General features: G+C 36.2%; 1 protein-coding gene across 3 annotated transcripts in view; it reads right to left on the reverse strand.

Moving 5' to 3' along the window:
• polk (polymerase (DNA directed) kappa) overlaps positions 1–24,826 on the reverse strand; it is a 100,327-nt gene that overhangs the window by 36,999 nt on the left and 38,502 nt on the right. For 2 of the 3 annotated variants that reach the window (XM_039758420.1, XM_039758419.1), the window contains exons 4-6: positions 19,884–20,036; positions 14,068–14,199; positions 4,739–4,889 (exon numbers count right to left, since the gene is read on the reverse strand). In XM_039758420.1, coding sequence (XP_039614354.1) covers positions 4,739–4,889; positions 14,068–14,199; positions 19,884–20,036 — 436 coding nt within the window. The remainder of the gene's footprint in view (positions 1–4,738; positions 4,890–14,067; positions 14,200–19,883; positions 20,037–24,826) is intronic. The other variant, XM_039758421.1, reaches the window with a different exon arrangement.

Genomic DNA, 24,826 nt, shown 5'->3' on the forward strand with positions numbered 1-24,826 from the left:
TTGACAATATTCTTGTCAGAACTGAACATAGACATTATTTGATCCTTTCCCTGAAAATGTGCTGGAAAAGCTTTTGGAACTGTAATATTTAGTTTTCAATTTAATATACACATTGAAAAAGTACAAAATATGAAAGGTGCCATAATATTTCTACACCATTCTATTCTGTTGTATTCACAATAATTCTACACAGTTTACATATAATAACAAACTAGAAAATGTACAAATGGCATGACATTGAAGTGTTTAAGAGGGCTGTGCCGGCACTGAAGCCTTCAATGGACTGACTTCAGTAAATAAATTCTAGTGCCTTCTCACTGCAATTCAAGATTGCTGGAGCCAAAGACTATCTCACCAGGATCGGGGGAAAAAGGCTGAAAACAGGCCTGATAAGGACTCAAGTCCATCTTATGGACCATTTACATTCACACATGCATCGGAAACATATATACACACACATATCCCATATTCACATGAAGTGACAATTTGCAATTAAAGTTAACAAAATATAAATAAAAAATGAAAATTTTGGCAATTCCTTTTTTACATGTCTGGCTGTAATAATTCTAGTGAAATAAGACTTGTAAAGCTACTCAGTTATGACAAATGTTAGAGAATAAAGTAAGTGAAGGGCATGATTCATATCTAGATAATCCTGTTTTTCCCCCTTGGTTTCTTTTTCTACTTATACAGTAAGGAAGATAATTTAACTTTCTGTTATGACTTAAAGCGTTGGGGAGTATGAGAGGGTGTTGTACTGGTTCTCTTTCCATTTGTGCTTAAGCAAGTGAGAAGACTTTATAAAGCTGAAACAAGTTGCTGGTGAAGAGATTTCTGCAGAAACAGCTCATGACAGTTCCCAATCTGCATATGCCTTCTGCTGGTGTTTCATTAGCTTGTATTGGGGGATCAGTTTGTAATCAGTAGCAGCCCTAGGAGGTGAAACTATAGGAGGAAGAAAACTATATAAAACATACAAAGTTAGTGTAACCGCTGCCAAGTTAAAATTGAAACGGTAAAGTAATTTGAAGTTGAAGTCACACAAAATGTTTCTTTGATTTAAGACAAACAAGCTCACAGATTCATCAATGGTATTCAATGGTTTTGAAATTTCAAAACTTTGTAGAGCGTGATCTGTTCAAGATACAGGTAAAATTCTTTTACAATGAAATTTTCATTACAACAAAGTATTTTTATGGTCCCAACAGTTTCCCCATATGACACGAGTCTATAGAAATCTTGTTACAACAAAGTACATTCAGCACTTTCATTACAACAAAATGCCCAAAAGACATTGAAATACTTGAATTATTCATCCACAGATGGTTAGAGCGGTTAGTTCTGTGGTCGCAGCTCAGTTGTGGACAACCATCTCCAAACAGAAACACTTTTTTTTTTTTTTTTTTTAAACAAAGTCTTTTTTCAAACTTTTCCTCGTACTGGTTTTTTGCTGTTTTTGTTTTCAGTGGTTCTCAGTGATACCTTTTGCTTATCGCTTGTCATCATTTGAAAAACATCCAATGGAATTTATTATTGTCTCTCTCCTATAGAAATTGCAGACATGAAAAAATGACAACGGTTCATATTAGGGGGGGAAAAAAAAACTTAAAATTTTTGCAGCTCTCGATTGTGGCAAAAAGGAAAAAAAAAAAAAAACATTGCCAGCGAATTCGGAATTTCGTCATCAACACTGTCAACTTTATTGAAAGACCAAGCAAAAAAAAAAGAAGAAAAATCTTGAGTTGCAAACGTATGCGAACTGCTGCATTTGAAGACGTCGAAAAAGCTGTTTTTATGTGGTTCACTGATGCTCGGTCAAGAAACATTCCTATTAATGCGGCACTCATTGAAGAAAATGTGAAGTTTCTAAACTCTCTTGGGAGCTCTCCCAGATGGACAACACACTGAAGAGGGTCCTGAAGTGCAATCACCGCATCTATGGAAGACTGTTTATCTGTTGCCGGGGCAACAGCAGGCTCAAAGATCTGCTGTTTCTCTCCGCCAAAGTAAACAGAAAAGATCTCAATGGGTGACACAAGGAACAATGTAAATGCAGGTAACAGGATTACTTGGCCACTAACCTGGCCACAATCCTGCCTGACTGCTGTGTCTATTTATAGGAGAGGGACAGACCCCGCTACAATAAATAACCCGGCTGTTCCTGTTTCAAGTTCAATAAAGCTGGTTTTGCTAAAGTAATGAGACTCAGCCTCGTGTTTTGTGGTGTAAGACAGGGACTTATAGCGCGACCCCGATCTTTTAGGATTCGCTTCTGTGGTGCCTCACTGAACTGCTGTGAGCCTGCTGTTGCCCTGCCCCGGCAACGGACAAACAATCTTCCACAGACGTGGAAATCACGCTTTGGGACACACTTCAATGTGACGTTTCCATGGGGTGTGGGGGATCCCAAAAGAGTTCAGAAACCTCACAATATGAAGAAAAAAAAGGATGATTCGGCTTCCAATTGATAACTGTGCTGCCCACAACATGCTTCCAAATTTAGATAATGTTCGCTTTGAAATCCTCCCACCCAACTGCACAGCAGTGCTTCAGCCACTGGATTTGGGCATCATTTGCACCCTGAAAGTGTATTATCGCAAGGAAATGTTGAGAAACATTCTCGTCAGCATAACTTGTAGACAGGAGATTAAAATTAACACAAAAGAAGCTATTGAAATGATTGCAGACGCCTGGACGCAAGTTAAAGAAGGCACTATAGCTAAAAATACAGAATTTCATTACAACAAAATTTTCATTACAACAAAATATTTTTTAGGTCCTTGGAAGTTCGTTGTAACGGAATTTTACCTGTACAGTATTAAAAAAAAAAAAAAAACAAACAAACTGGACTGTGTCGACAAATTTCTTTGAAGAATAAGCTTACTACATTTCAATAAAATCAGTTCATGGTGGGCTGAGTTGTTTCATGCAGATAGACAGACAGGGCTATTGCAAGTGGTTGCCATATTATATGTGAACACACCTAAAAAAGAACAACCTACATTTCTGATACAGGCTTATAATTAAATATAGTGGATCCGGAAAGTATTCATAGCGCATCACTTTTTCCACATTTTGCTATGTTACAGCCTTATTCCAAAATTGATTAATTGATTGATTGATTGAGAATTCTACACACAACACCCCACAATGATAATGTAAAAAAAGTTTACTTGAGGGTTTTGCAAATTTATTAAAAATAAAAAAACTGAGAAATCACATGTACATAGAGTAAGTATTCACAGCCTTTGCCATGAAGCTCAAAATTGAGCTCAGGTGCATCCTGTTTCCTCTGATCATCCTTGAGATGTTTCTGCAGCTTAATTGGAGTCCACCTGTAGTACATTCAGTTGATTGGACATGATTTGGAAAGGCACACACCTAACTATATAAGGTCCCACAGTTGACAGTTCATGTCAGAGCACAAACCAAGCATGAAGTCAAAGGAATTGTCTGTAGACCTCCGAAACAGGATTGTCTCGAGGCATACATCTGGGGAAGGTTACAGAAAAAATTCTGCTGCTGTGAAGGTCCCAATGAGCACAGTGGCCTCCATTATCCTTAAGTGCAAGAAGTTCAAAACCACCAGAGCTGGCTGGCCATCTAAACTGAGCGATCGTGGTAGAAGGGCCTTAGTCAGGTAGGTGACCAAGAACCCGATGGTCACTCTGTCAGAGCTCCAGAGGTCCTCTGTGGAGAGAGGAGAACCTTCCAGAAGGACAACCATCTATGCAGCAATCCACCAATCAGGCCTGTATGGTAGAGTGGCCAGATGGAAGCCACTCCTTAGTAAAAGGCACATGGCAGCCCGCCTGGAGTTTGCCAAAAGGCACCTGAAGGACTCTCAGACCATGAGAAACAAAATTCTCTGGTTTAATGAGACAAAGATTGAACTCTTTGGTGTGAATGCCAGGCGTCACGTTTGGAGGAAACCAGGCACCGCTCATCACCAGGCCAATACTATCCCTACAATGAAGCATGGTGGTGGCAACATCATGCTGTGCGAATGTTTTTTAGCGGCAGGAACTGGGAGACTAGTCAGGATAAAGGGAAAGATGACTGCAGCAATGTACAGAGACATCCTGGATGAAAACCTGCTCCAGAGCGCTCTTAACCTCAGACTGGGGTGACGGTTCATCTTTCAGCAGTACAACGACCCTAAGCACATAGCCAAGATATCAAAGGAGTGGCTTCAGGACAACTCTGTGAATGTCCTTGAGTGGCCCAGCCACAGCCCAGACTTGAATCCGATTGAACATCTCTGGAGAGATCTTAAAATGGCTGTGCACCGACACTTCCCATCCAACCTGATGGAGCTTGAGAGGTGTTGCAAAGAGGAATGGGCGAAACTGGCCAAGGATAGGTGTGCCAAGCTTGTAGCATCATATTCAAAAAGAACTGAGGCTGTAATTGCTGCCAAAGGTGCATCTAGAAAGTATTGAGCAAAGGCTGTGAATACTTAAGTGCATGTGATTTCTCAGTTTTTTTATTTTTAATAAATTAGCAAAAACCTCAAGTAAACTTTTTTTCATGCTGTCATTATGGGGTGTTGTGTGTAGAACAAAATGAAAAAAGGAAAAAAATGAATTTAATCCATTTTGGAATAAGGATGTAACATAACAAAATGTGGAAAAAGTGATGCGCTGTGAATACTTTCCAGATGCACTGTATTCAAAGTTGTGATATTAACCTTGCCCTTCACTCAACCTTTGTAATCAACCAGATAACCCGTTAGTACCTGTAGATGTGATTTCTTTCTCTAAATAATATGTTCTCCTGGATTCAGGCCAGCAACAACGTTGCTCCAGATGGTCGGTTATATCCAAGTAGGCTTCATCAAGACTCATAGGTGAAAAATTGGGATCATATTCTGCAAATATTTCACGGATCTATTAAAAATGTTAAGAATAAGTAAATTAAGTCATTAGAGATTAAAAACATTCAACAAGATTTTAAAGAAACATTTTTTTTTTAATCTGACATAAATAAAATTATTTACTATAAATAATTTTCCAGGTGCTGATTTCAATGGAAAACTTTGGATTGTGCTTCCATGGTCAGTGTGACCCTTAAAAATAATTAAAGGCATTGTTACAGACCTTATAGACTTCAGGACTACCATGCATAGCCAGAATACTTTTGGCCTTTAAGATGATATCACTCTGGAACCAGCCCTGCGGGTGTTCTGGTCTTTCTACCACTTACACATTTAACTATAGCAAGAATTTTCTTTATTCATTTCTCCTCTCCCCACCCTGGCCTCAGATTCTTCACTAAATGAGTCTTAGTTCATTATTTCATTATTTATATTCTTTTCAACAAAGTCAAGGCAACTTGCCCATTAGGCAGCTTTAAAGAGGACTTCTAGGTCACTATCAGCCAAGACCTAGCCAAGACTTTCAATCTCTTCCCTCTTGCTCTCCCATGTACCTTAAGCCTTCTGTTGTATTTAAAGAACAATCTCCAAGACTTGCAAAGAATGCTCTGCCTATTGTGTACAAATGAAGACAGTTTAAAGCATTAACAAAATGGCCCACTCATTGTCAAAGGCTAATATGCTATTATAGCCCATCAAACTTATATTTATTTTCTTACTCATCACTTCCATATATGTTTTGATAAACACATTAGCACAGAAAGAAGAAAATCTAATACTAGCTTGACCCCGGCTTGAGTGTCTCCCCATAACAATCTTCAGTATTACAATATCTGCAGTTGCGGTTTCCCAACAAAATCAAAAATACGGCCAGGAAAGGTAACTCAAAATGGAAAACAGGAATGTATTTGGTAATAGTTGAGCTAATTAGGTATATTGAAAAACATAAATGAAACACAAAAATTATCATTGCCACCTTACACATATCTAATCAATACAATCTGCTGTTGACGGTATGATCTTGTGGTGTAGCACTAGACTAATTTCTGTTTGTTGTGATATGGACTTAATTTGTACTGTAATCGCATATTACACCTTTGTCCTAAACTTGTCCTTGCTTCAGTCATTCATGAATCGTAGTTTTTAAAGCCACACATAGACTGAGCAAGGATATCTAATGAGTCTTGTTTGCAGTGTATTTGAAATTCAAATTCCTAATATGGTTTTAGATAAGGTTCTCAAATAACATAGTATCTTGAACTCTGACTTGAGTGTAGGTAGACAAAGGTATAGTTGAAATTACAGCTCTTAATATTTTAGTATATAGAAGATTCAGACCGATTTTTAACAAGTGTCATGAATCTGTCCTTAAACATGAAACAAAAGAGAAACTGAATGTAGTATGCAAACACTTTGAACAAAAATATATTAACATACTGGAAACTATTTTATTTAATAGCCCATTATTTCTGAAAGCCTTCCATTAAAAAGTCAAATATGAATAAAAATTAAAATGTGTAAAAAAAATAAAAGTTCTACACTGAAGACAACAAAAAAATACACTGATAAAACATTAATAGCAATTAAATGTGCTGCAATATTTTCTGTGTTTTGCTCCTTTTCAAAGGTTAAATTAAGCAGCTGTTCAATGCATATTTTTTTCAGCAGTCAGTTCTTTTAAAATTTATACTTGCACCATAAACAGTGCAATGAGGACATCCCCCAAAATTCTTGAGTAACTAACAACACAGATATGCTAAGCCGCCTACTACTATTCATTTCATGTTTGATAAATGACCCAAGTTTCCACAAACAAACTTCAGAACAGCTGCTATCCCCAATGGTGAATTATATGAAAGAATATGGACTGCCAATAGTCATCCACACCCACATTCCAGAAACATAACATCTATATGCACTACAGTTTGAATAAAATGTGTGCTTGTCTTGTCTGTGAATTATCCCTAGCTCATGCTTTATAGGAATAGCCATAGCATTGTACAGTTAATGATAATAATCAAAATAAAACACTGCATTATTTTGAAATAAAGTTATAAACATGAGGATAATAGTTTAAATTGCTCATAGATTCAGTAAGATTGTATGCAATTTAAAGGTAAACAAATTGTTGACATAATGTAATGTAAGATGTAATTATTACTTGTGGTATAAATAGAAAATAACATAACTTTCAGATCATCAATTAATTTCCTAAACTGTTTATCTAATTTTGTTATCATGTAGAGTTCATACTGATCCCTGCAGCCCCAACAGCAAAGCAGAAATCAGCCAGATCATTGTGGACTCGGGCACATTTACAAACACAACCACACACATATACTGGGGCAAAGTAAGAAAGATTCAAATGAGCACATATTTAGGATGTGGGAGGAAAACCAGAGAAAGAAAGAAAAAAAAAAAAAAAAAACACCACCCATGACCCTGGTAAAACTAGAACACTACAATGGAAATTGATATTGTATCCATGAAACAATTAAGAGGTGTGCTCCCATGTAAACTGTTCTCTGAAATAGGTTTCAGACATAGCATTAAAAAAAAAAAAAAAACAAACACAAAACTGTGAATATTACTCCAGATGATGAGATTAAAATAGAGACAATCCTCACAAATTGAAACAGTGAAACAGTGGCCAATTATAAAAAATAACAAACACATGTAAAATTCAAGATAATATGAGTTTGTATATTACTAAAACTGGCATTAAAATCTAGTAGTGTATGGGCAGGAAATGCTACTACTGATATTTGAAATTATAGTAATCACTCATCACTTATACCCAAAGCCAATAAAATCATGGAAAATCCTGTTAGTGTACTTACAAGTGACTCCTATGTGGAGATTGTCAGACATGTATTGATAAAATCATATATTTATAATTCTACATCAAATCAAAAGTACCCTTACTTGCATTGCACCTTCAATTTTGCCTAAAGCACTATGTGAAACAATTCAGTTTTGTTTTTAGCATTTTATCCATTACCAAGATAATTACTATTCATTCTATTTTTTGCTTTAATTATGATGTGAGACACAACTAACCACATAATAATATCACAATGGCTTTAGAATTAAATTAATCAGTCACGTAATGATCTTATATGGATAAATTTAAACTTGTCAGTATATAGAGAAATACAAAGGTAATACTCATCTTTCTGTCTGAGGTTATGCAAGGCTGAACTGAAACACCTTGTATATATACTACCAATTGGAAATCTCAGAACAAATGATGTGGTCAAAAAGTAGTCATCCTTTCTTCCCATACTAAAGCACTCACCTAGAAAATTTAATGTGCAAGCCTTCATAAAGCCCCTCCCAAACAGAAAAAAGTCAACAGTAAAATAATCCTTAAAGATCATTATATTTTAAATATTCCATCCCTTAATGTACAATACCACTTCAGTCAACCATTAATACAGTATACCGAATACCAAAAAAACAAAAAAAAAAAGAGAAGCATAATTTTAGACAGATATTGCATATTATCATGGAGTGAAATTTGCCAATTACATTTTGCAGAATTTAAAGTCGTGGCGCAACAAGATCATCTAATTTCTTGATCTTACACCAGTCCGGTATTGTTCTAATTATGTAATTTGAATCACCGTCACAATAAAACACAAACTAAATCTCCAGTCTTAAATTCAATACAAATTGAACAGCTTCAAACATAATATTTGTCTGAATAGACAAATTCTGGAATGCCAGTCTGTGCTGTTGACAAGCTTTCCATAGAATAATACTACCTTCACCACACTTTATGGTGGAGATAGAGTGATCTGGCTAGAATGAAGACCTGCACTTATGCTAGTTATACTGATAACTGTCCCACTTTAGTTTCACCAGGACACAAGAGTATATGCTACAAATCAGCTTAACCTCTAGATTAACTGCCAAACACACATTTATGGGTAAGAATAATGGGATTATTTTCTTCTTCTTCACTTCTTAATAAAGACCACTCTTGTGAAAAGCCATCAAAATGAATATGAATTAACTGCAATGACTTACTTTGACGTACGACGTATTTTGTCTATAAAATGGCCTTGCATTAGTTTCTGTGAGTGCCTTTGGCAGATGGCAAAGGCTGTAAATTTAGAGGGACTAATAATTAGGGAGGCTGTAGTTTTTCTTTTTTTTTTGCTTTTGTACAGTGGATTTCATTTAGCAAAGGGGGGGTGGAATTCCTGTGCCTTTGAAATGGCCTTTTTTTATTTTTTTTAGATTTCACATGTGCATCTAGATCTATAATATGACAGGACAAAAGTAAGATTAATACCCATGCTGGAAAAAGATTACTCATCCGGGGTATCAGAAAAAGACAGAATGTGAGGATTAATGATAAATGAAACTAGAAAGTTAAAAGAATAAGAAAAACAGTTACAAGATGCCACAGATTGAGGAGGCGTTTGGGTGGAGTTAAGCAAAGGCTGCATCAATGTGTATCTGCAAAATGTAAAAAATGTAAACATTATTAACAGACTGAAAAAAGGAAACAAGGGTTAGACACACCAAATTCAGGTTGTGTGGTTCATCAGGTGTGTCTCTGATCTACAACATAGTCACAATATTCTCAGATGCATAATGGGTGCTGCCAATAAATCACAGGCCTTTGCAGCAACAAGAGTTTGGTTGTGGAACAAAGAATCATCAGCAATGTCTCTAGCTGAACATACTAAAGTTAAACATCTTAAAGTAGCATTTCATTTGTTTCTTTAACCTTATGTGCGAAAAAGATAATCAGGATTGTCCCTATTGTACCGCATAAAGAAAACTCCATTATGACAAAGTGCAGAGTAATAGCTGCAAAAAATGAAAGGTATGTGAATAAAAGATGTTTGAATGATTAGCCAACCGTAATGACAGTTAGCAAAAAGGTTAATGTTGCCCTGCAGTTATTAAAAGAAGTCACATTCACACACACACGTCAAATCCCATTACAGTGAGTGAAGTAATAAAATTTTCAGAATAACAAATTTTTTTGACCAAAAATGTCCACCAAAGACAAAAATGCACAGCAAAAAAAAACTTAATGCAGCACCTATAATTCTACTGAGTCCCGGAACCCTGCAACAGGCTGTCTCTTTCTTGTTAGGCCAAAAAAAGCGACATTCTTTTATGAAATTTCCAGTCTTGGCAAGAGTGTAAGCGCAACATTATTTGTATAGCCAAATTCTGAGTCGGTGCTCCACCAAGCATCCACGTGGGTAGTTCTGTCATTTGTGGGTACTGTCTTGTTCGAGTTTCATAGTGCTTATCAAACTTTTCTTTGCAATGAACAAAAAAGTGAAAAATGGCATCAGTTTATGCTGAAAAAAAGTTACATCTACCACTTCATTTTTATTCTGCACAACACCTGCATTTCTATAAAAAAAAAAAAAGTTACATTTAACATTTAAGTGCCTGAGGGAGTTTTACGAGTTAAATAAAACAATCATGTACACTGTCATTTTTGGAACCACTGAATTAAAATTTTCTGAACTTGAAACCAATAAGCCATCTTGGCTTATCCAAGACACCAAGGTCAGTAACCAACAGATTTTGTGAGCTTATCAGGAAGTCATGACATGTTTTGTAGATTTGTATAACAAAGCTGGAAGAGATGTGCACACAATGCATTTGGAATTTTCTGTTTATTTTCAATATCTTTCCATCATGGTTTTCTTTGTCAGCTGCCTTATTAAAGTAGCAGTATGTTGACCAATGACCACATGCTGAGAGAACACAAGAAATCTTGCGGGGGAAGAAAAAAAAACACGAAAAAAAGAATTACACTTCACTGTCATTGTAATATGAAGCCAGCTGTTTCTTATTCTAACATTGAGCACTTCAAGCGTTAACCTACGATACAAAAGTACAATCCAACTAATGTTTATACTTTATCAATAACAAGAAATAATTAGCACTTATGTAAGAAGAACAAAATATGAGAAGTCCAAGTACTACAAAGTGAACCTGTAACACAATACTTAATAAATACTTTTACTTCCACCATGAAAAAAAAAAAAAAAAAACCAATACACTTCCAAAATTCCTAACTCAAAATTACAGTTCATGTGCAAAATTGGCAAAAAACTTGAAAGAGAAAGTGCTTTGCAAAAAAAAAAAAAAAAAACTGTCAAATTACACAGGACTGCAAAGATGTCAAAAGTTTTTAATTTTTCTTCGCACATACATTTCACATAAAATTTATGTTACAAAACTACTTCAGCAGTTGTCCATAGCCCATTTATTATAACGCAAATGATTTCATTTAAATATAATAATTGTTTAAAAAACGTGTTACACAATACTGTCACTTATCCTCTTTAATAAAAGCCCTGTGCGCGTCCAGGTGTCCATGTGTGTGTGTGTGTGTCTTCTGGTGAAATGTGAATGCGCGGGGCCGCGACGCACATCGCAGCGTGCCCCGCCCATGCACACAGCACCTTGGTCGCACATGCACTAGAAGCTGGGCACACAGTGAATGACCTATCCGAGGCAGCGCATAATAAGCAAATAAAGCACACACACACTGGAAGCTGGGCACACAGTGAATGGCCTTGCCGCGGCAGCGCATGATAAGCAAATAAAATACATCATTGCTGGGGAGAGTGCTGATTAGGTGGTCCCGGCCGCGCACATAAAATCCATTGCTGGGGAGATGCCACGCATACAATAATCAGCTACACGCCAGCACAGATTAAAATACTTGCTGGGGAGACGACACAGTCACAATTATCAACTGCACGCCACACATTACATCAGTTGCTGGGGACACTCTGCTGATTGACCACTGTTGTGACAGAAAATTAAAGTCATATTACGGACATCAAAGCCAGTATTACTGTCAGAGAAAATTACAGGCATTTTACAGATATACAAACCAGTATTACTGCGAGAGAAATTTAAAGGCACACAATACACTGACGCATATTACAGCCACATACAAGCCAGTATTACTGTAAGAGAAAATATTACGGACATATCTACTAACAACGTGCCACCCAAAAAAAAGGACACGTCAAGTAGGACAAAAGACACAGACAATCAAATCCTATATAAGTAACATCTCCTGGAAGAACGGTCAGCTCAACAAGTAAACATCAACAAAAGAAATGCTGAAAGACAAAAAAAAAAAAATACGAACAAATAGATCGATTGAAGAAAAAGAAAATGAGCGTCAGAAAAACGCTAAAAGAGAGAGACTCAGATGAGCAAACCTTACAAAAAGTTGGCATTTACTTGCCAGAACCAGCATTTAGCCACGGTCAGTTATATGTTGCATTATCAAGAGTTAGAAGTTTTCCAGATGTTGTTGTCAAGGTTGTACATGGTCCTGAACAAGGCAAACACTTGCCAAACTCAGACAGAATATTTACAAGAAATGTTGTCTATAATGAAATTTTATAGAAAAATTTCATGAGGTAAAAAAAATAACATTTTTCCTAAATATCTTCTTCAGATATTGTGTATTACAGATTGTTACAAAAGTTTACACTAAGGCAATATTAATTATACTTACTGTATTGTCATACGTTTCTATTTTATTTTTATAATTATTTTACTTTAGGCTTCTTGCAAAAACATTTTTGACAAAAAAAAAAAATTAAGACAAGAAACAGAATGAGGTCAAGGTCCCTTGCCATTTAATATAAACGGTTCCTACTAATGTTTATGCACTACTGTTCTAGCGCCCGTTATTGTAACGGGCTTAATGTCTAGTTGCAATTATAAGTTACAAATACATGACGAAGTCCCCCTATAACTGACCATATACACTCACCTAAAGGATTATTAGGAATACCTGTTCAATTTCTCATTAATGCAATTATCTAATCAACCAATCACATGGCAGTTGCTTCAATGCATTTAGGGGTGTGGTCCTGGTCAAGACAATCTCCTGAACTCCAAACTGAATGTCAGAATGGGAAAGAAAGGTGATTTAAGCAATTTTGAGCGTGGCATGGTTGTTGGTGCCAGACGGGCCGTTCTGAGTATTTCACAATCTTCTCAGTTACTGGGATTTTCACGCACAACCATTTCTAGGGTTTACAAAGAATATTGTGAAAAGGGAAAAACATCCAGTATGCGGCAGTCCTGTGGGCGAAAACGCCTTGTTGATGCTAGAGGTCAGAGGAGAATGGGCCGACTGATTCAAGCTGATAGAAGAGCAACTTTGACTGAAATAACCACTCGTTACAACCGAGGTATGCAGCAAAGCATTTGTGAAGCCACAACACGCACAACCTTGAGGCGGATGGGCTACAACAGCAGAAGACCCCACCGGGTACCACTCATCTCCACTACAAATAGGAAAAAGAGGCTACAATTTGCACAAGCTCACCAAAATTGGACAGTTGAAGACTGGAAAAATGTTGCCTGGTCTGATGAGTCTCGATTTCTGTTGAGACATTCAAATGGTAGAGTCAGAATTTGGCGTAAACAGAATGAGAACATGGATCCATCATGCCTTGTTACCACTGTGCAGGCTGGTGGTGGTGGTGTAATGGTGTGGGGGATGTTTTCTTGGCATACTTTAGGCCCCTTAGTGCCAATTGGGCATCGTTTAAATGCCACGGGCTACCTGAGCATTGTTTCTGACCATGTCCATCCCGTCATGACCACCATGTACCCATCCTCTGATGGCTACTTCCAGCAGGATAATGCACCATGTCACAAAGCTTGAATCATTTCAAATTGGTTTCTTGAACATGACAATGAGTTCACTGTACTAAAATTGCCCCCACAGTCACCAGATCTCAATCCAATAGAGCATTTTTGGGATGTGGTGGAACGGGAGCTTCGCGCCCTGGATGTGCATCCCACAAATCTCCATCAACTGCAAGATGCTATCCTATTAATATGGGCCAACATTTCTAAAGAATGCTTTCAGCACCTTGTTGAATCAATGCCACGTAGAATTAAGGCAGTTCTGAAGGTGAAAGGGGGGCAAACACCGTATTAGTATGGTGTTCCTAATAATCCTTTAGGTGAGTGTAAACTTGCAATTAAACTGCAATTTGACCTCACCAACTAAAACTTGTTTATTCACATTCTGTTTTATTAGAAGCAGACAATCAATTCGAGGAGCACAAAAAGAGATGTTGTGAATCATATGATAAACTGCACCAGTTTTTCTAAAGCTTAACTTTCTGAGCTCCTTTTTGCTAAACAAACAAATGACTTACCTCAGCACTTACTGCTTTATATTTATCAAAGTTTAGTGGTACTGTGATAAGACTTGGGCATAGTTTCTTTGCAATAAAGCCAGGCATTGCAGCACGGACTCCAAACTTTCTTGCATGGTAATTAGAGGTTGACTGAAAAAGAAACAGGCAAAGCCAATTAAACAGGATGTTTAAAGCCAAAAGTAGCCAAACTGCAGATTCAGATCAGCATATAAAAAATCAATTAGGCAAATGCTGACATACACATGCAATAAAGTAAACGCCTATACCCCACACACACAGCTTGGCCTGGGTAAAAATATTGATTTTGCAATAAATCGTTATTTTTTGTTTAAACACTTTGATATCAATTTGTAAAGTCTCATGATCGATCTTGTGAATCTCTATCCTGCTCAATTACTATTTATAGATTTTTGCTTTTCTTCGTTTTTCATGTCTGAACAAGTAGATGTTGTTAATACAGCTGTTAAGGCTTTCTACAAAAAAAGCACTTTACTATGAGTAGCCCTTGCTAGGGAATACGGGATGGGGTGGAGACAGAGTTCAGTGGGTGAGGTTCAGACATATAATTATGCAAACACAAATTGCACTGTATTAGAACAAGGTGAATTTGTTGTTTTTGTTTTTTTTTCTTTAAGAACAATGATATTTTATTCTAAATTGTCCAAATACTGATGTTAACTGTTCATTACTAATCAAGTATTTCTTCTTAAATGTCATTCCATGCTCAATGTCATTCCACATGTTATGAAATCACTGTGTAGACACCCTTCAAATAAAATGTTACTGAAATTATTATACTGAAACATTATATTAATGATCTCTAAATGTTTTTAAGTAATCTCCCTAAAATAGCCACCACTTCAAATATATCAATGCTAATTCAAAATAAAATCAATATTGAATTGAATTGGGGCATTACGAATTGGAATCAGATCAGGACATCAGTGCCAATACCCAACCCTACACAGAGCTATCAGGAGGTAAACATTTACTTTATGAGGAAAAAGTAGCACACTTTCTCTGTTGAACATTAATAACAGACCAGACCTGTCTACAAAAGAAAAAATACTATACCTTATCATGCACAATTGCCCATAAATCAATTCCAGGTAGAGTGCTTTAAAATACATTCATCTTCTGAACTATATGGCATATTTACCTTTTTGTTTATATTTTGCATAGCTCAATTCCCAAAACACTGCATATCACAAAAATTCTGATATATTTGTTTGGATAATAAAGTAATAAAATGTAGTAGTTCAATAAATTAACTAAAAGAAAATAATTACAAAGCATTTTTATGAAGCACCTGGTTGAACAAAAGAGTAAACAGTGGTTTACAGATTGTGACAAGATTCATTACAAAGACTTTATATTTTTTCTTTTCTTATCTTATCTTGTTGCTGTATTGGGGTCCCAAAAGTCATTCCAGCTCCCTTTCTCCACCTTAGTCAGTAATAATAATTTGATATTCAGTACAGATACATGACTTGTAAAGCAAGAAAGGAACTAATTACAAATTCTCCAATAAGAGGTAGACAGATTATGAATGAGTTGATGTGATGTTTGTTGAGAGCAACTACTCAACCTAAAAATTCTGAGCCATTAAAGCTGTACCTATGAGTTATAAAAGTTGTACGTATGAGTTAAATTAATAGCTCATGCAGCAAGTCAATGTCATAAAATGCATTTATTTCATAAAGGAAACATAAAACATAGAATTGTTCCAAATGAAGATCATTCCAAACAAAAACAGTCAATTAAATTTAGATAAATTGGCGTTATTTCACTCAATGGAATCTACAATGCATTATCCAAACTTAAGCTCTTTACAACAAGAGTCTTGTGTCAAGTATAACACACCCAAAAAGAATAGATTAATTTACTGCTGCAAAACTGTTTACACAGATTCATATTTGTTTCAAGTGCCTTTCTTTTCTGGACTAACAGTTCTAAAGTAGCATTAGCAAAGCTAAATGCTTGGTGTGTACCCTATCCTTTTTAAGCAACAAGTAATAGCATACTCCACTGGGTCACCTACAAGAGAAAACAACGTAAAAATTGCTTCAGAATATATTTCTAATAATTTTAAGAAACATTTTTTAAGTACATTAAAAAAGTGTGAATCACCAGTGACAACTTACACCTGGCACTGCACAAGTTCAGCAATAACAGCTATGTACAATATAGATTGGTATTCCATTTTCTTTGGAAAATAACAAAATGGATAAAATTAATATGAAAACTTAAATGTAATACATGGATTGCAAAATTCAACAGAAATTTTTCAGATTATCATTTTGTTCTACTCATCTTCTACTCTTAAACATCAGTGTATAATGTTCACAGGTTAGCTAAGAAAAAGTTAGAATGGGATCTTTTTTTCATCCATTGTCTCAATTCAGGTCACATTCACAATAAAGTAAAGGCATGAAATTATATTTCTCATAACAAAAGCTGATAATTGTGATATAACCATTAAGAAAGTTTTCAAATAACTCCCCATGAATGCCATTTGAAATACACTTTAGAAGAAAAAAAAAAAAAGAGTAGTACCTTGAACTGTTAAGGTTGGCACTCAGGCATAAACATCATCTACAGTATATGCTACACCAATCCCTCTCCCACTTCGACAGAGGCAGTGGTGCTGTAAGAATTATGTTTCTGGACTTCTCTAGCACCTTCAACACCATCCAATCTCTGCTCCTTAGGGACAAGCTGACAGAGATGGGAGTAGATTCATACCTGGTGGGATGGATCGTGGACTATCTTACAGACAGACCTCAGTATGTGCGTCTCGGGAACTGCAGGTCTGACATTGTGGTCAGCAACAAAGAAGCGCCACATGGGAGTGTACTTTCTCCGGTCCAGTTCAGCCTATATACTGTACATCGGACATCCAATACAACTCTGAGTCCTACCACGTGCAAAAGTTCGCTGACGATACTGCTATCGTGAGCTGCATCAGGAGTGGGCATGAGGAGGAGTACAGGAACCTAATCAAGGACTTTGTTAAATGGTGCGACTCCACCTACAGCTGAACACCAGCAAAACCAAGGAGCTGGAGGTGGATTTTAGGAGAACCAGGCCCCTCATGGACCCCGTGATCAGAGGTGACACTGTGCAGAGGGTGCAGACCTATAAATACATGTGAGTGCAGCAGGATGATAAATTGGACTGGACTGCCAATACTGATGCTCTGTGTAAGAAAGGACAGAGCCAACTAAACTTCCTTAGAAGGCTGGCGTCTTTCAACATCTGCAATAAGATGCTGCAGATGTTCTATCAGACGGTTGTGGCGAGCGCCCTCTTCTACATGGTGGTGGTGTGCTGGGGAGGCAGCATAAAAAAGAGGGACGCCTCATGCCTGGGCAAACTGGTGAGGAAGGCAGGCTCTATTGTAGGCACAGAGCTGGACAGTTTGATATCCATGGCAGGGCGACGGGCGCTGAGCAGGCTCCTGTCAATCATGGAGAATCTACTGCATCCACTAAACAGTATCATCTCCAGACAGAGAAGCAGCTTCAGCGACAGACTGCTGTCACCATCCTGCTCCACTGGCAGACTGAGGAGATCGTTCCTCCCCCACACTATGCGGCTCTTCAATTCCACCTAGGGTAAACATTAAATAAAGTTATTGTCTGTTATACCTGCATTTGTATCACTCTTTAATTTAATATTGTTCTTTATCAGTATTCTGCTGCTGGAGTACGTGAATTAGCCCTTGGGATTAATAAAGTATCTATCTATCTAAACCATTAAATGGCCAGTTACAAGTCATTTTTAAAGAAGAAAAAAAACATGCATTGCTATACTGTGTTGTTCCTAACAGTGCAGACTTCACACACTCTCACACAATTGAGGAAAACATGGAGTTAGCCTAATGCTAACGCAGTATGGTACCACAGTGGTTTGTATTATAGCCTATGAGCTTCAGCAGCCTAGATAAACTGCCTTATGGAGTTTATCCTTTCCCTAAGAACACACAGTGCACTACAGAAAAATCCACAACCACAATGATCTTCAGCTCTTACCTAATTGCCAAAACCTGGCAAATCAAGCAACTTTAAGCACATCACAAGTTTGTTATAGTGTATGGGATAAAGAAAAGAGCATCTTAAAAATATATGTATATAACATGAGAAAAAGATCTCATTATTCAGCATATGGATTTGAATATATAGTGCAATTCAGAATATAACACAGGCAGAATAGGGCATGTTTTTAGCCTAAGAGAATTTTTACCAGCAATGACAAAAATTCATTAACAATAATTAAAAATAAATAAATAACTTGATACAAGTAAATGTAAAAGTCAGCCAACTCTGTCAGCAGCTACTCGTTCAGAAGGTCCCAGCTGGTTAAAAGTATACACAATATATAAAAGGTAAGGGCTAAACATGGATGCAATGGATATGAGAGAAATGGGAGGAAACCTAGCCCAGAATTTATTCTTCCAAGCAAACTACCCTTGATGTTTAAAAACAAGCACTGGAAATTCTGTAGAAGGATGATTTTCTGAAGCATATTATAAATGCTGTAGTCTTAGGAAACACATACCCCTCCCCCTTCAATAACCTGAAACCATATGGCTTTGGGTGGCTGTTTCTAAAACGCCTGCCTAGGAATTATTTGGGGTCTTTGTTTGTTGGAATCTCAATGAAAATCATAAACAGATAAATGGACTTTGTTTACTTCAGAAACATTGAAGCAAACAGCTGACATGATAAGAATTACACACTTAAAAATGTCACAAGATCACTTCAAAGAGAATTGGCTTGGTTGAGTGGTTCAAAGAAATGTTAAAGTAGATATTACAAAAGTTTATGAAAGCAGATTCAGGGGACTGGGATCAACTGTTCCCACTCACGCAGTTTACCAATAACTGATGCAACTGTAAACTGGCTCTAATCCTTTTGATCAGATACAGTATGTGTTTTGTGTTGTGACATGCAACAAATTATAGAATTTAAAAAAACAAAACAACTAAAACCTGCTAAATTACACTTCCTATAAATATGATAAATCACTTAAGACCTCTTTCTTTTGAAGGTCAGGCAACACTCTTTTTGTGTATTCTTTTTTTGTTGTCTGAAAACAAAGACAGCCCAAAGCTAAGTTTTTATCCAATGAATGAAAGAAAAAATGGACATTCTGGCACTGAAATTGAACAAGTTCTGTGTAAATCATTAGTTTTTCAAAACCCAGTATTTAAAAAAACACTTCAGCTTATCACAACAACATTTGCCTTTAAAGCTTACTCAACTGTCCTGCCTCTGACCATTTGAAGAGATTGTTGTGCAATGCACTGTATTACTGGTAAAGTTCAGCAGAGTGCAGAGTTGGAATAGAACTTTTTGCTTAAAAAAAAACAAAAACCAGAGTGCCAACCTGACATGACTGAATATAAACTCTGACAAGTTCCAACCATTCACTAACTAAGTAAGACGTGCTCTCTTCCAAAACAAATCCCTGAGATTATCCAGGAAACAGGATCTTAAAAGTATCCATAACACCATAAAATTTACATATATTGTATGTTTCAATTAATTATTGATGTGTAAAAACAAAATATTTGTGATACTTAAGATATTGTTGAAACAATATAATTCAGAGACCAAGTGAATATTAAGCGCCCCCAAATTATTTGCTGCTATTATATCCGGCACAACAAAGAGCATAAATGATTATTAAGAAAAATAACAGAGCAAAAACAACAAAAATTTCAACAAAGATGTTGTGAAAAATAAAACATAAAAAGTAAGCTTTCTACAAATCCATGTACCATTTAAGGAAAAGAGTATCAACTTTACCAGCATACTCATTGATCCTACTGCCATTGGTTTATCCTTCAGGTCTGGATTGTCCCTCATTTCAACTGCAGCATAGAAGGCATCCATGTCAATGTGCACTATAATGCGTCCAAGGTCACGGCTGCATTCCAAATCATTGACCAGTTTATCAACCTAGTGGAGCATAACAAAGAGTTTCTAAGCAAATAGTTGCAAAATATGTGGTACAAAAGAACCTAATCCACATTTTCTGAATTTGGTAAAAAGTACATTGTTAGACTGAAGAAGATACGAACAAGAGAGTAATACAAGTACTACACTGGAATAAGTAAAACAAAGCTTGAATAAATGTACAAATGATATCAATGGCTTGAAAATGTATTCATGTGCCATGCTTTAATATTTATATATTTTTTTTCAATAACCAACTTGCAGTATTTTCATAACCATTGGACAGGAATAGGACATTAACTTCTTAATTGCCACTTTAGTCTTAGGAAAAGGGAATCTATTTCTACAACACCCACAGCAATCCAAAAACGTCATTGGGATTTTAAAAGGTTACATCTGTTGAAGTACAAATTAACAAATAGTTATTTCTTTAGCACAACAAGCCCAAAACTCTCAGCTCATAAAGTCATACCTCGGAAGTTCTTGTTATGAGTGCTAATTTCTAGCTTTACAAGAAGAGTGAACAAAAAAAGAGCCTGCTTACTCTTTCGTAGCAACAGGTTTTAAGTCACTGATGTTTGTTCAATTTTATGCAGGTAAAATTTGCACTTTAATTGTGGTTTGGCTTTTTACTTTTTGAGTGCAGCCTCACTCTTATCTAGAAAGATGATGGTATTTTTCCTCACCTGCATGCAGCTTGAGGCACAATTCCAATTAAATTAGCACGAGAGGTCCAGTATTTTTTGCAAAGCACCATCTTGTCCCTTGAAGGAACTCCATTACATTTTTTGGATTTTATGAACATTTATGAAACTGGATTAGAAAATATGTTTTTAATTTAAGTAACTGGCCTTACTAGGCTCTGAAAAGTATATTTCAGAAAAAAAAACACAGTAATGCATTAAATGCACCTCAACATATGAAAGATGCAGTTTTACAGCATGGAGAAGTATATTAAAGCCTGTTAATAACCATTATGTCTATGTCAAGAAATTAAAGTATTCTTCATACTTAGAAAAGGCTGGGAACGATACAAAGCATTAATTAAACACTATGACTGTAAAAGACTTCACCATTTTTGAACGATCTTATATCTCATTGTGTTACAATATATAATTTTCAATTACTCTCATGGCTGCTTTAAAGCTAGTAAAATCTTCCTTTTGCAGGTCACAGACAATTTCTTAAAAATTTCTTTTGTCTGGTCTCCATTAATTTGTGATAGCCCCTATTATATACACACATACAAAAATATACAGTATACTGTTATTTACAAAAAGAATAATTAAAGAAAATTCATTGATGAATATGTTCAAAAGTATAAGAACAGTTTAATTCAATAAGTGGTGGCACACCCTCAAGTAACTATGACTGCAGATGTTCATGTCTGCTTTTAAGAATTCTTGCTCATGCTTTCCTCCAAAAGTCCCTCACCTACTCTAGATGTGTTAGTGCCCTTTCATTATTAGTTCACTTTATGTTAAGCTATAAAATTTCTACTGGGGTGAGCAACAAACTTTAACTAGCCACACTAAAACACTTCCATGTCCTTTCCAGTTGTATTTGCATAATGTTTAGGAAGGTTATCAAAAAAAAAAAAAAACACACTAATTTATTAGCTAGATATCAACCCACAGAGATTTTACTTAGCCTCCAAACATTTTGTTATTACTCTGTAACATGCAGAGAGAAACAAAGATTTAAAAAAAAAAAAAAACACATCACTCTTAATTTGCTGAAATTCACAAATTGACAAATTGGAAAAAAACAAATATATTTGCAAACATTTTGAGCATCAGAGAAGACAACTGAAATAACAACCAATTCGAAAAACCTACAGCATCACAATGTTTCTGACAACCAGGTAACAGTTTTTCTATATACAATTTAGGAGGTTTACTTCACTCTTTCTTGAATTAACCCTCAGTCTCAGAAACACTCTTACATTTTCAAGTATGCATATGTCACACACACACAGATTTTCAATAATATTGAATCCAGGGCCTATGAGGATTATTCCAAACCCTGAGTAACTTTTTGTAAGTGCTCCATGGTCAATTTTGAGTTTTGTTTTGATGTCTTCGTTAAATGCTCAAATCTCATACATCTTTAATTTCCTCACTAATCAAGGGACTTTGTCATTTATAGCTAAATCCATGCATCTTTCCATTCATGCAAATGCTTATTTGCCACTAGATATTAAACAACCCTGAAGGACAGCAAATCCAACTCCATGTGTAACCAACAAGGGGTTATTTTCTTCAGATTCTTCACTTCCATTTTTACACATACCTTCAATAGTTAAGTGTTTGTTTTATCAGTCCACAGCAGTTTTGTTAGAGCATAATGCTTCATCTTATTTGTATTCTTCAGATACCAATTTTTACAATGTATTCATAAAAGAAGATTTCTTCTTACAAGTCTTCCATTATGATCATTTTTGTTCTAAGAATACTGTCCTGCACAACTGTGCACGACTACTCTGTTGTCAGATTAAAAATCTCTAGCTTCTGAAAATGGCCACCTTTTCCCTTAATAACAGCTTCACAGAAATGAGGTGTTTGGTTAACAAATTTCAATCAAATTTCCTTCAAGATAATCTGTCAGAGTTGTAAGTGCACTTATCAGTTTCTTTATTTTGACTCTTCTTTTCAGTTGTTCTTCACTTTTCTTCTCCATCGGGTAATTCTAGCACAATCCCAGACAATTTTTGTGTCACTATAATGTTGAAGAATGAAGTATATCCTAGCTAACCATAATCCTAATGGGAGGGTATTGTCTTGCAGTATACCGTAATAGCAATACTGGTAACAATTAGCATACATTTGGCAAAATCATTACTCAAAACTCCATTATCAGCAAAGTAACCGTAGGCCACAGCACTGATTTCTTTCATGCTTGACAGCAGAAACCAAACATTCACAATTTACTCATAATACACATTTACACATAAGTATGTGTTTAAAACTAATTCAGTTTATGTTACAGGCAATTCCTTTATGACAACATTGTGGCATTATATATAATATTGCCCTTTGCTCATGTGAGTTTCACCTAAGCAACTTTGATACCCTGGCCAACTCTATTTAATTTCAAAAGCAACAGGGGCACGGTGCTGCTCAAACATATAGAATACTGGCTGTCACCCCCAGTTCGCCCTCTGGTGGTCGTTCCAAGTGTCAACTGGATGACAGCATGCATACAAGTCCACAGGATCACCCCCCAGCCTTCCCAGAAGGTGGTGGGCTTAGGTTGATTTCATCCTACAGTATTTTTAGTCAACCAATGAAAAACATGTATTACTTTAAAACTTTTGTAAAAATAATACTATACTTGTCCTTCATTTCCAGCCCTTGGCATGGTTAAATCTCTTTCTAACAGGACGTATAACACTACTCGCATTATGAAAGGTGGGGCGGCTGAACGCATGTTAAGGAGAAGCGGTTGGATTATCTGCTGTGAGCTGTGTATTCTACTAGTCACGCTGTGTGTCAATCATGTAAAAGCCTGTACAGCAGTACAACAGCTGTCCTTTTGCCACTTCACGACTCTGCCGGTCGCATTGTGTGGGGGTTTGTATGGTAGGGGAATTGTTTGGCTGAACGCATGCTAAGGAGTATCAGTCGGATCATCTGCTGGCTTATTACTACTGCTGGCGAGCTGCATGTTCTGGTTGTTGCTGGTCATTGTTTTAAGAGCTGGGAGCACAAGAAGAGTGTCTGCCAAAAGCATTCCAACAACTGCTAGGCTAGATGTCCATGAACTTGTTTTAAATGTTGTGTCACTGCCTTGTCTCACGTGATGTTGAAATGTCTCTCGTGGGATGTCAAATTGTCTTCTGAGAAGTCCGAGAAGATCACATCTCGTCTCCCCAGTCTCCCTTCCAAGATTTTTTTTTTTTTATATATAATAGAGACATTATATAAACAACATTACCCAAAATGCACAGAAATATAGCTAATATAGCTTCCTACTTTGCACTGAATTTTGCCAGAAATGGCTCACTGCAACTATATACTATACTGATTAATATTGGTTCAGAAACTGAGTGGATGGATGGATGTCAACTACCACCCCCTTTTTTAAATTACAGTGAATGAAGGAAAGTAAATGAGCGGCTGAAGTAGCTCTTGGGCATCTCCTCTTGACACCCTACATCATAATGATAATATACTATTATAAATAAAGTCTAGTTAAATAAAACACATGAAACAAACAATATAAAAAATATATAAATTACTTTGTGGCAGTAACATTGAACTTGTTTAAAATATTATTTAATGCTTCTAGAGCAAAGGTTAATTATTTCCTAGATGAAAACTGGTTTAATGCAGCACTTTTAAAAATACAAATTAAAGGGTATTGAACACATTAAAAGAAAGATATTCCTCTTAAAGACAATGAAAGTTATAAAATATCATACACTGCTGCTATATGTTTGAGTCTGAATAAGAACACAGGACACACTGCAAGGAACATGTATAAAGGTAAATACAAACCCTTTAAGTAAATGTTTAAACATTCACTCTTTTAAAGGCTAAGTCATCTGACCCAAATGAAGTAAATTTCATTTCACAACCTTCAGTATGACTAATCTGTCATCATGACAAATACTCTACTTATGGATAAGTATATCTTCATAAGGGTTAACTGCATACAGAAACTTTCTTTATACTTAGAAAATTATGGTAATCCTGAAATATGACTGGAATTTCAGAGAGGTGGCAAACTCGTGCTTTGAAAAGAAGGAAAGCTCTAGAAGTTGTTTAAATACCATGAGTCTTGTGCTTAAC

Source organism: Polypterus senegalus, chromosome 7, assembly GCF_016835505.1.
Source record: "Polypterus senegalus isolate Bchr_013 chromosome 7, ASM1683550v1, whole genome shotgun sequence".
Lineage (NCBI taxonomy): Eukaryota > Metazoa > Chordata > Cladistia > Polypteriformes > Polypteridae > Polypterus > Polypterus senegalus.